Here is a 13,534-nt window from a genome sequence, read left to right as displayed (position 1 = left end):
AATTAAATTTCCTTAAAGGGAGTTTTCAAACATGACTACAGTTTATTTAAGTACATGGGGAAGTATGTGACATTAATCTATAGCTAAGAACATATTCCTACTTGCTAATAAAATTTTTATTATTTTTTTAAAGATTTTATTTATTTATTCATAGAAACACAGAGAGAGAATGAGAGGCAGAGACACAGGCAGAGGGAGAAGCAGGCTCCATGCAGAGAGCCTGACATGGGACTTGATCCAGGATCTCCAGGATCAAGCCCTGGGCTGCAGGCGGCGCTAAACTGCTGTGCCACCGGGACTGCCCAAAATTTTATTCTTTAATGTTGATGATTTTCCCATCTCAAATAAAATATTTTCTCTTCCATAGGTCTTTCTAGAAGCCTCATCAATTTAATTAATGGAGAAAGTCTGATGACCTCTATAATGTCTTTGATTATATTCAGTGGTATTGAGGAGATTAATGTCAACCTGCAAAAGAAGATGAACCATTCTCTAAGTAAGTACTCGTTTTTTCTGAATTTCTTAAAATCAGAATGCTGTATTTTCTAAAAGCTGATACGGATTTTATATTTTCTCATAAGTTATGCTTATACAACTATAATTGTATTAGTATAATGATCTACCCTTTACAAAGCACTACTACACATCCCTTATTTAATAGTTGTTGTGGTTTTATTGTGAAGCTGGGTAGGGACTTTCATGAGGATGCATATAGGGCCAACCTTCCACAGACCTAGGCTAGTTGAATGCTTGACAAGAATGAGAAATGTTGTTTTGTAAGGGTTGAAGGTGAACTCAGAAGATAGGCCAGGTAGTGCGCCTGCCAGTGGTGAGAGGATGCAGCAATTGCCCTTCCCTTCATTGGAGCTATCTCTCCATGGGAACATCAAGTGGAATTATATGGCCATCTTCAGGGTCTGGGAGCAGTGCTTGTAAACAGAAAGACTGCAAGGTGTTCATGAGCTTGTTTACCTATTCAGAGAGCCCTGAACATATGTATCTTTCATTACTTTATCGTATGTCTACACATATATACATATATAATAAATGATACATGTACACTATAATGAATGATTATAAAATATACAGGTGTGTAATTAGCACTCGCGACAAGAAATATGTCATCAGCAGTCCCAGAAGCATCTTATGTGTCTCTCCCTGATCAAAACTCCATACTCTCCTCCTGCAGCAGTGGTTCTCAGAGTATAGTCACTACATCGGATGTGGTGGGAGGCTTTACACATGACCTTTTAAGGATGTCCATGAAATCAAATATTTTCAAAGTAATATTAAGAAATTATTTGCTTTTTTTTTTTTACTGTGTTACTACTGCACTGGTCTTGGAAAAGTAATGATTATAGGTTTCTTGAGAAAATTGTTGGCATATGCTATAACATATAATATCCAGGTGCTCTCTATTTCATAGAGCTTGATTTCTAAATCTTACTTACATAAACCATAGTCAACCACAATTAATTTGGTTCTTAATTATGGGAATCTAGATTTGACTTACAGATGATATATAGTTCATTGTGGGGCAGCAGTGATCCTACTTGCCTCTATTCTGACCCATGTATGCCTTACATATTTATAATCAATGCCTAAAACTAAGAATTAAAGACTCTTCTTTCCCAGGAATACCCATTCTGGGTATCATCACTCTTCTTATGTCTTCCTCAAGGGAGCTGGTCCAGAGGGTGGACAGTTACCCGACTTGGGCATAAGGAGAACTCACCCTCAGTCTTATTCCATATCCAATTAGTTTATCCAGACCATGGCAGCTTGGAATATTTGTGGTGAGCCTTGAACCCCAATTTAGCACAGGAACGTACATCTTCTTTAAGTACTTCATATATTCCATCTGTGGTATGTGAGGAAATCAAATCACCACATATATTCAACCTTTTCCAAAATCCATATTTTGCCACCCAGAGAGCTTTCACCATTAAACTACCTGGAGATAGGACCTTCTAAAAATGATGAGAGTAAGCAACAAAGAGATATATTCAGGAGCTTCTTAAAACTCAAGGACCACTCTTTCAGAAAACCAAAAAATACAAGGATATAGTCACAAGTGCTGAATGGACAGATAAATGTCCAGCCTCCAAACCTGGTCCAGTATTCTACTAGGCTCCATTTAAGGCAGTAAATATTGACCACAGAATTTCAGGGAACCTTATCAGAGTTGACATCTACATTTAATCAAGAGAACTGTCTTGATATTTACTGGTAAACAAAAGAGAGAGAGAGAGGGAGGAGGTGGGTACTGATATGGAGATTAATTAATTATTTTGTTAATACAACAATTATTTATTGATATGTCTATGTGAAAGCTCCTATTGTAGGCCTCGTGCTTAACCATGAACATAATAGTCCTTGTTTTCACAGAGCTGGCTTCATAATTTTGATAAAATTAATCGAATAGAATTTTGTGTTAAAATTTCAGAAAAGTAAAAACTGTAATCACTCTATTTAAATAATAATAGTAAGAACTACTATTCTTACTATTCTCATTATTTGTACTAAGAATATACTACTACTATACTTCTATATATTCTCACTATTTATACAAATTCTTACTATTTATAAAAAATAAAAACTCTCCTGAAGGATGAAGAGAACAGTAAACTTATTTCCTCAGCTACAAGGGATTTCTCTGGATTTTTAAAGCTTTGAAAGAAAAATTTCCTTTAAGAAAAAAAGAGGCTTGATAAGCTTTACTGATAGTTCATTTATAACAAATGACATAATAGTGATCAATCATTTTCATAGTAATTATTATTTTTAAAACTCATGTAATTATTTAAATAATGTTGCTCAATCTTTGAAATCAGGGTATTTCATAAAGAGGAAAACTAAGAGGAGTTACCACACTCACAGGTCTGTCTTTTCCAACTTGCATGCTAGGAGTTTAAAAACATTGTAAGAAATAATGGATTTCCGGGATGCCTGGGTGGCTTAGCGATTGAGCTTCTGCCTTCAGCTCAGAACATGATCCGGGGGTCCTAGGATCCAGTCCCACATCAGGCTCCCTGCAGGGAGCTTGCTTCTGCCTCTGCCTATGTCTCTGCCTCTCTTTCTGTGTCTCTCATGAATAGATGAGTGGAATCAAAAGAAAGAAAGAAAGAAAGAAAGAAAGAAAGAAAGAAAGAAAGAAAGAAAGAAAGAAAGAAAGAAAAGGAAGGAAAATAATGGGTTTTCTTTGAGGCTTCTCCTGGCCTAATAATTCCATGCAGTAAATACTTTACTGGTTAAAAACTATTTTCCTTTCTTAAAAAAAGAAAGCAACTTTCAAATGGGGTCTTTGTAACTCCAGTTCCCTACCTCTTTCTGAAATCAGAGTCAATCTCTGTTCTGTTTCAGTTGCAGGAGGTGCTAGACTCCCCAAATTACCAGGATGGCTTAACTCATGGCTTAACATGCCTAGAGCAGGGCGTGACCTAAAGAAATCAATCAGTTCATTTGGCAAGCCAAAAGAACCCAAGAGGTTCACTCCACTGGGACTCAAGAGGCATTCCTTTCTCTGTATTTCCTGCAAGGATCTTTCTAGATAATAGAATATAAATTCCAAGAGTTTGAGGACTTTCTACTTCTTTTTCATTACTGCATCTCCAAGAATTATTGCACAGTTTGGCCCTGAATGCATGTGTATTTCTTTTTTGTTGTTGTTTTAGATTTTATTTATTTATTCATGAGAGACACAGAGAGAGGCAGAGACATAGGCAGAGAGAGAAGCAGGCTTCTCGTGGGAGTCCAATACGGGACTAGATCCCTGGACTCCAGATCACGACCTGAGCCAAAGGCAGACCACTGACCCACCCACTATTTCTTAATGGGCATTGAGAGAAGCTCTTAAATTAAACTGACTGAATTTTGCAAACTTGTATATGGCTTTCAGCATTTGAATAGAAACTTTCAATTTAGGAATAAGAAATTACCATACATACCAATGGCAATGAGCTATTTTTAAAGGTAAGGACAAAAAGAAAAGCTGACCCAGAGTATTGCTTAAAATTAAGTTCAAGTAATTTCTATTAACCATTTTCTGTTTACTCTCCTATCTTGCAGTGCTTGACATCCTGCTTGAACTTTGGTCTTATTTTCTAGCAAGTTTCTTATTTGGAATTCTAAGTTCAAAACTGATTCAATTGTGGATGTCTACTGTTTTTGGAGACGATGTCAATCACATAAGTCTCAGCTTTTCAATTCTGTACTTCATCTTTTTTATTTGTAAGTCTGGGGCCTATGCCTAAAACTAAATAACAGAAAAATTTAAAACAAACATATGGGAAAATACACACCAGGCAAAATTTGTAAAAAAAAAAAAAAAAAAAAAAAATTCAACTTCTCTATAAGGAATGCTTTTGTTAAAATAACCTATCAAAGGATAAAATATTAGTATCTATACAACAGAAATCAATGTCTCAAGATATATAAAGCAAATATCACTATAAAAGCCAAAACAATTTGACAAAATCACAATTAAAATGAGATACTTCAGTTTGCATTTCCCAGATAATTTCATAACCAGTTGGACAAAAAATAATGTTGGCTATAAAAAGATATAAATAAAAACTTAAATGTTTGGTTTATAGAATATATAGTTTCATCTCCCCAAATAGAATATATATTCTTTACATATACGAGTAGAAAAGTATATGACTAGTAATTCATTTAAAGAAATGAACTAGACTTGAAGAACATTTTAATAAATCCCAAACACTGTTCAATCACAATAAAATCACAATTTACCAATTACAGAAGTAGAGTCTTTAAAAATAGTCATTCTGGGATGCCCAGGTGGCTCAGTGGTTGAGTGTTTGCCTTCAGCTCAGGGCGTGATCCTGGGGTCCCAGGATTGAGTCCCATATTGGACTCCATGTGGGGAGCCTGCTTCTCCCTCTGCCTGTGTCTCTGTCTCTCTTTCTGTGTCTCTCATGAATAAATAAATAAATAAAATCTTAAAAAAAAATAGTCATTCTAATAGCCTGAAATTAAATATATTTTTCTTGGTAAATTTTAGATCAAAAAGGAAATCAAAATAGAAGTTACAGATCAAGTAAGACTAAATATTAGGAAATCTATCAATGTTATTAATCCATTTCCTACCACTTCCTCCTCACAGAAGCATGGCAGATATTAGTAATTCACCATATTATTGTCCTCTGATGCAGCCTCAGAGAGTTGTTTAACTCAGCTCTTCAAGACATCCCTATAAATGACTTGGAGTTAGCATGTGCAGTAAATAATACCTCGTTACCAACTTATCTATGCCCTTCCATCTACATCTAGGAGCAAGGCAATGTTTTCTATTCTGATATCCATGATTTCTCTGGAAGCTTTAGCTAATGCAGTAAGAGAGACAGAGAGAGAAACAAAAAAAGAAAGACATATATCCTTAATTTTGAAAGAGAAAATGATTGCATTAGTGACCATGTTTTAGACTTCAGAGAAAACCCAAAAGAGTTAATTAATAAACTAAGCCTAAAAGGCTTTTTAATAGCTCAATTTAAGATAAATATACAAAAAGATAGTGTCTTATAAGCCAGCAGTAGCTAGGTAGAAAATACAATGAGAATTTGATTCTCTTTACATTAGCAAAACATTATAAAATGCAAAGGGGTAAATTGAACAAGACGTTTGAGGCTAAACATGGAAAAGTATAAAAGTTTACTAAGAAATATAAAATTTGAATAAATCAAGACAGAGAACATCTTCTTAGAAATGCAAGAGTAACAACATTCATTATTTTCATGTCTGAGACAGAAAGGCGAAATATAGGATCTTGAGGCTTCCTAACTCTAATCAGTAGATTAAAGCCAGTTATAATCAAGTGAGTTTACAGAATCAAGTTCATGAATTAATGGATAGCAAGAGAGCAGTCAGTACAGATACATTCTTACATACTACTTTAATTGTGGATATCTAAATTTCTACAAAAAAACATATTCTAGTGAATAGAATTTCTTCTACCACATTTAGTAAGTGAACATAGCCTCAAGATTAAGGGTTATACCCCCTTAAATAATTATAAACCTTAAAGTTAAAATGTCTCCTTAAACATTTTTTTTAATGATTTTATTTATTTATTCATGAGAGACACAGAGAGACAGGGAGGCAGAGACACAGGCAGAGGGAGAAGCAGGCTCCATGCGGGGAACCTGATGTGGGACTTGATCCCAGGTCTCCAAGATCACGCTCTGGACTGAAGGCACCAATAAACCGCTGAGCCACCAGGGCTGCCCTATAAACATGTTAGAAAGGAAACTTCTAGAACAGAATATCATGAAAATGAGGTACAGAGTAAATATAAATCTAATGTAAAAGAAACTTCCATTCATTTTAAGATAAATTAGTTGTGCTAAGCCAGGAGGCTGGCTTAATGTTTATATTATTAGTATTTTCAAGATATTCACCATAAATATTTTCCAAGTTTCACTATTACCTAATAAATGACTATGACTACCAAGGACTTAATCTCCTCAAAGTGCCTATATCCACACTTCCCTCTTATTTTATAATTCAAAACTAACTAAGCAAAGCATTAGTTTATGGCTTAGGTACCATTTCTAGCCAGGATTAAAATAAAGAATATAAAACTTGTAATTTTCAATCTCTGGAAGGGAAGATTCAGTAGTATGCTAAGGTCACTAATTTTGTAAAATTGAAATGTATCACAATCTGAATCAAACAATGATTGTTTGAGGGTGTTGAAATTTTACCAATTTAAAATATCATCTGGAAATACTGATTGTAAAAACAGACAATATAACTTTTAAAAAAGTGAAGAACTTTCTCTACTAGGTAGGTAAGAAACATTTAACAAGCCACAAAAACAAACAAAAAACCAAAAAAACAAAACAAGCCACCAGTAATTAAAATACTGATTGTTGTAACAAAGTAATGTAAAGTAAGCCAAAGAAATGGAGGGGCAAAGAAGCGATCCAAATATGCCTGGCAAACAAAACAAACAAAACAAAACAAAACAAAAAACAAATATGCTTGGCAATCGATAAATACGGCAACGTTATAAAAGTAGTATATGCACAATATTCTTTACTATTAAAAGTTTTCATTTTTATTTATTAACCAGAACAATGTCTGCTAAACAATAAGTGGAAAAAAGAAGCTTATTACAAAACTCTATTGCTGTATAATCTCATTATAGCTTTTTTTAATGTGTGGCTTTGTGTGTGTGCATGTCGTATATATGCCATCATGAGGAGTTCATTGGGTACTCCACTCTTCTTAAAGATCTTGATCCAATTATCTTGAATTCCCAATTCTATAGCTTATGAGCACCCAAAGATCTCATGCTCTCTGAAAATTGGTGGTTTAGTTCCTCATGATCCCTGCTACCTCCTTTTAAATATACAGAAGTTTTTGGTTCTTAGCAAATTTTACTGAAGATGAGCACAAGGGAGCTCACAAGGGAAGTGAAGTTATTTAATTCGTGGTTCTATGAGATCTGATAGCTCCCTTTAATTCCTCACTTTTCCATGCTTCCTGTTTAATTCTTACTGTTTGTATCTAGTATATAAATTCAACAAGTATCTTTTTTTTCTTTAAACTGTTTCTTTTTCTTTTCTTTTTTTTTTTTTTATTCATGAGAGACACAGAGAGAGAGAGGCAGAAACATAGGCAGAGGGAGAATCCTACTCCTGGCAGGGAACCCGATGTGGGACTCGATCCCTGGACCCCAGGATCATGACCCGAGTGGAAGGCAGACACTCAATCACTGAGCCACCCAGGCGTCCCAACAAGTATCTTTTAATGTTTAAAGCTGCCCTTTGGGTCTCATTCTCTATTCTCAACTAATTTATTAAATTATTTCTTCCAAACAAATACAGTCCTCTACATGATAAAAATTCTAATATAATTTTTTAAGAATTATACCGATCTTCCTTGACTCACAATGGGGTTATATCTCAATACAACCCCACTGTATGTTGAAAATATCGTAAGTCAAAAATGCATTTAGTACACTTCACTTACCAAAAATCGTCGCTTAGCCTAGCCTACCTTAAACATGCCTAGAATACTTACATTAGCCTACAGTTGGGCAAATCATCTCACATAAAGTCTATTTTATGATAAGGTGTTGGATATCTCATGTAATTTATTGAGTCCTGGCTGTACTGAAAGTGAAAAACAGAATGGCTGTAGGGGTGCAGAATGATTGCAAATGTATCAACTGTCCACCTCACGACGGCCTGGCAGACTGGGAGCTGTGGCTTGCTGCCACTGCCCAGCATCATGAGAGAGCATCTTACCGCAAATTGCTAGCCTGAGAAAAGATCAATATTCAAAATTCGAAGTTCTGTTTCTATGGGCTTCACACTGCTTGTGCACCATTGTAAAGCTAAAAAATTGCCATGTCAAATCTTCGTAAGTTGGGGATGGTCTGTACTCAAAGTCTTGGTAGTTCGATTATAGCTCCTCTTTTAAAAAAAAGATACTATACCATATTATTTGAATTTCTTTAAATATTTTATTTATTTATTCATGAGAGACACAGAGAAAGGCAGAGACATAGGCAGAGGGAGAAGCAGGCTCCATGCAGGGACCCCGATGTGGGACTCGATCCCGGGACCCCAGGATCATGCCCTGAGCCGAAGGCAGACTCTCAATGGCTGAGCCACCCAGGCGTCCCAATTATTTGAATTTTTTTACAGTGATAATATACTACTTTCATAAGCAAGGGAGAATATAACTCTAATACAACTACTTTTAAGAATATTCCAGTTTCATATGCTTTTCAGTCCTGCAGAGTAAATGTACCCAAACAAAATTAAGCTAGAGTAGTATATCCATATGGGGTTTCTACTGGCTTGATTGCCTGAGTCCTGCCACAAAGTCAAGCCATTTCTATCTCCTACTGTCTCCTAAGAAGAAAGCACAGGAACTGGACTAGTCCATAAAGAAACTCATTGGCTCACTTCCATGTCATTCCTCCAGAGCCCCTCTGAAAAAATTAGACCTGTAGAGGGGGCTCGATCCACACTGGGGCACAAGGAGTTTGTGAGCTTCATATCGTTGGCAAGGATCTGAAACCAGAGCAGTGCAAGGATGTTCAGTACAGACTTGACAACACAGTTGGGTGCGAATCTGAAAAAGAAGACAGATGATGGGTGGTGGTAAGAATCCGCCACATAATCAAGTTGAAACCAAGTAAGGTAGCCTCTCTATAAAGTTACTGTACTATCAATATCAAGATGATAGTTTCATCTCAGGTAAAATTTGTGCCATTGTTGATGTTAAAGTAATACTTTATATTTATTTCTTTTAAAATAGGTGAGATAGTTGGAATGTCTGGAATATTTACCTTGGCCATTATGGGACTTTTTTTAAATTCCACAAGTTTTAAACCAGGAGTTGAAACGCTTCTTCTCGAGTGAGTATCTAGCATATTTTTACAAATTAGAAGCTATAATATTGTACCAGTGACTATACCTACATCTACATTGATCAAAGTAAGATGCTGAATCCAAACTACCCAACTAAAATCCTTTATTAAAAACTCTATTCTCAAAAAATTTAAAAAATTTAAAAAATTTTTAAAAATACAAACTCTATTCTTGTGTCTTCTAGTCCTCTGATTTTAGGCAAAATTTGGAACCTTATCTTGAGTTCATGTGGGCTCCCTTTTCCTTCTAATTTTCTCCATTCTCTACCCATCTACTTAATAATTTCCAGTATAATTCACTAGACAGGGCCAGGATTAAGGTAAGGCATGTGAAGGCACTCATCTCAGGCACAAAATTTAAGAAGGTGCAAAAAAAAAAAAAAACCAGTAATCAAGATAAATAATATTTTAGCACAATATTTTTAAAAATATATAATTAATGCAGAAATTCCATGGTGAAATTACAAAAATTTTAAATAAAGATGAGACCAATATTACTGATTAGTTCCTTCTGCCTCAGGCTCCAATATGGCTAAGCATGGCACTGCTACTAGAATAGAAAACCAATGTTTTAAGGACAATGAAGAGGTGGCATGAAAAACAAAAGATTAAGCTAGGGCATTTGCTTATTTGCCAAGAGCATTGGCAATGCTATAAGAGAAAATATGGCCACACCATTATTCTGTCACCACACAGTTGATCCTTCTACTCCACCTTTCAGTTCCTGGACCTCCTCTCTTCCTATGAGCATGTTTACCACCCCGCTTAAGACACCCACTAAATGATCACTTCATAATCTCAATTTCAAGAATCTTACTAACATATGACATGTTCCAGCTCCTATTCACCAAGTTAGTAGAAATCTGGGGTAACAATGGTAAACCCTCCTATATCCTACAACATCTGCAGCAGATCCTTGCCACTGTCTCATGTGCATCACCTCTCATGTTTTCAGCTTAAAGTCTCTAGGATCCCATTTCAAACAATTCTGCAATCACACTGAGACTACACTGTGTCAATCTTATGATTTTCCTCACCAGCCTCACTTCCTCCTTACTGAGATCATGCCTTTTGTTTAAAAACAAAATGTTTAAAAACATTTGTTTAAATGTTTAAAATGTTTTAAAAAAGATGTTTAAAAACCATCTAATAACTTCTCATCCCTTCTGGCTACAGGTCAAAGTTGTTTTAATGGCAAATAAAGTCCTATGTCCCCCTGATTTCCACCACTCTCACCCTCACTGACCCTGCCCTAGCCACACTGATCACTCTGCTGCTCCTCAGACACGCCAGTCATGCTCCCTGCTTGTGCTTCTGTCCTTGTGTTTCTGCTCCTAAAATGTGCTTCCCCTGCATGCTGGCATAGTGGCTGCCTTACTTCTTTCATGCTTCTCTTCTATATTTATTTTGTTATAATACTATGACATTAAGCAGGAAATATATAGAAAGATAATAAGAAGTAAATTTTAAATAGCCTCCTACAGCACCAGCACCGAAATATGATCAATATTGGTAATTGAGTTTCCTTTTCCAAATTGCTTTGCCTGTAGCAGATGAGAACACGCACCTTGGAGTGATGTAGAGTTTTCCTGGGCTCTAGGGCACTTGAATATACATATGCTCACAAATCCCAAATGGAGAATCTACAAAGGGCATTCATTTGAATAAAGGATTAATTCACATATAAATGCTAGCTAGATTTTAGGATAAGCCTTAATTCTATCACTATGTAAGGCAGACTAGCAGTTCAGCATTTCTTTTAAAGATAAATAATTTTAGCTCTTCCTAATGATATAAGGAGCTCACAATTAGGATTCTCAAGTATATGAATCATGATGCCTGAATGAACCAAAACATATTTTCAGAATCAGTGCCAAAAAAACACACTCATTTACATGTAGTTGCTCTAGAATTATTTACTTGTCTTAGTGCTCCTTCCCCTCCAGTTAAATTATAAGCCCTTTGTGTGTAGGCAAATGCCTTATTCATATTTTCTTGATTAAACCTAGTACAATGCCTCACATGGATAACTTTGTGATAAATATGTTAGATTAGTTAACTGTAATTAACTACATTTATTTCTTCTGAAAATGCAGATTCTGGAATTGTCTCTCATTTGTTGCTTTTCTTATGGTGTTTACCTTCATTGGACTTCTAATTCCTGCACATACGTATTTATATGTATCATTTTATGACATATATTATTCCTTAAATATCTATTTCACACTTATTGTTTTAAGGTAAGAATGTCATTTGAATTTTTTTTTATTTATAGGGCATTGACTAAGTCCAAAGATATTGTTTAAATAGAAATGATTCATCCCTTAGAATGAAAATGAAGAATTGCCTCTTAAACTTGCCAAGGAATCATTAGCAATTTGCTGTTTTAGTGAGGTGGTTTTTCTTTTTTTCCAGTTTTTAACCGCATTTCAGAGCAATCCAAGCTCTTTATAAAATTTTTGATAATTGAAAGAAAAAAATTTTTCATAATTTTACTACCTAGAGGCAACTGCTGTTAACATTTGCTATTGTTTCATCCAGTGTTACTTTTTTCTATGAGGTTTCATAAAGTTCAGCACCAATCATAAATAAAAGTTTTATGTTGCTTTTGTTTGCCCAACATTGTATAACAAATAATTTCCTTCTGATTAAATTATAGTTACAAATAGCTTTTTAAAAATCATTAGGAAGTTCTCTTTGTAAATGTCCTTTTTCCTTAAATAATTTTTGTAGCCCCCTTTTCAATGGTAAGAGGCAGAAGAGGGCAGCCCGGGTGGCTCAGTGGTTTAGCGCCTGCCTTCCGCCCAGGGTGTGATCCTGGAGACCCAGGATCAAGTCCCACGTCGGGCTCCCTGCATGGAGCCTGCTTCTGTCTCTGCCTCTCTTTTTCTCTCATGAATAAATAAATAAAATGTAAAAAAAAAAAAAAAAAAAAGAGGCAGAAGAGAGTCTGCCCATGTAAGTAAAAAGGACATGACACAGAGGAGGAAAATTCACCATGGCTACACTCTCTGGATTCTATTCCTCACCTTGCTAGCATTCTACTTCCATCTAGGAAAACTAATTAGGCGTCGACATCAGTTGGCTAGTGCCAATTAATGGAAATTAGTCCCATTCGTGTAAAATGTAGGAAATGTGTGATTAAAAGAAAAAATAGAAATGAATCAGCCAATATTGGATAGATTCAGCAAGATTAAAATCTACAAAGAGAAAGGGAAGACATTCCACCTCCCCTTCAGTTCTTATTCATTAGATTTGCCTTTATTTATTTTTGGGATCCAGAAGAGAATATATTTACAAAACATCTCTTTTTCTTTTCCGCCTAAGAAATGTGGAATTACCTGACTATAAACCTAATAGAAGGCAATAAAGAGATTAATGTCATCCTCTTGTCATCTCTCTCTATGAAATGCCCTTCTACCCTTTTTTGGTGTCATCTACGCTAAGGTTGTGTGAAAGATGACTCCTTCATCTGAGAGTTGGCAATTCCACAGGGAATAGATTGGAATAGAGTAGAATGAAATGGAAAAAAAAATGTCTATGGGAATAATACATTTTAAAATCTCTTTTGTCTTTTAGACTCCTGGTCTTTCTATTATTGAGCCCTCTTCTGTCTCGATTTGGGCAAGGGTTCAGCTGGCGCTGGGCATTCATAATGGTCTGGAGTGAAATGAAAGGAACACCTAATATAAACATGGCTCTTCTGCTTGCCTACTCTGACCTTTCTTTTGGCTCTGAGAGGGAAAAATCTCAAGTAAAGATAAATTAATTCTTTTATTTGAACATTTAATGGATACTATTACCGTGTACTAAAATATGTTTTAGTCGTGAGGTAGCTCAACCCTACTTGGACTGTGGGAGTGATTTAGCTATGATGGCATGACTGGAGAGAAGAAAAACAACTGACAACTTTTTCTCTTCCTGGAGGCTCAAGGGATTCCTAAATCCTTTTCTTATATTGCCATCATATTTTTCATTACAAGAGCAATAAAACCACGTCAAATAAGAAAAGAGAGATGAACACACCCATTCCTTCTCTTACCTATCACCTGATTGAATGATTTGGGTTTATCTTTTCTGGCTTCTTTTTTCTTAAAAAAGATTTTTTTTTTTTGTTTCTTTGAGAAA

The 13,534-nt window shown here is 35.4% G+C and overlaps 1 protein-coding gene across 1 annotated transcript in view; it reads left to right on the top strand.

The window, feature by feature from the left end:
* SLC9C1 (solute carrier family 9 member C1) overlaps nucleotides 1–13,534 on the top strand; it is a 72,205-nt gene that overhangs the window by 9,854 nt on the left and 48,817 nt on the right. The window contains exons 5-9 of the mRNA XM_025990572.2: nucleotides 368–496; nucleotides 4,069–4,230; nucleotides 9,295–9,394; nucleotides 11,503–11,646; nucleotides 12,986–13,160. Of these exons, the coding sequence (XP_025846357.2) occupies nucleotides 368–496; nucleotides 4,069–4,230; nucleotides 9,295–9,394; nucleotides 11,503–11,646; nucleotides 12,986–13,160 (710 nt within the window). The remainder of the gene's footprint in view (nucleotides 1–367; nucleotides 497–4,068; nucleotides 4,231–9,294; nucleotides 9,395–11,502; nucleotides 11,647–12,985; nucleotides 13,161–13,534) is intronic.

This window comes from Vulpes vulpes, chromosome 1, assembly GCF_048418805.1.
Source record: "Vulpes vulpes isolate BD-2025 chromosome 1, VulVul3, whole genome shotgun sequence".
Classification (NCBI taxonomy): Eukaryota; Metazoa; Chordata; class Mammalia; order Carnivora; family Canidae; genus Vulpes; species Vulpes vulpes.
This window is presented reverse-complemented; position numbering and strand designations above follow the sequence as displayed.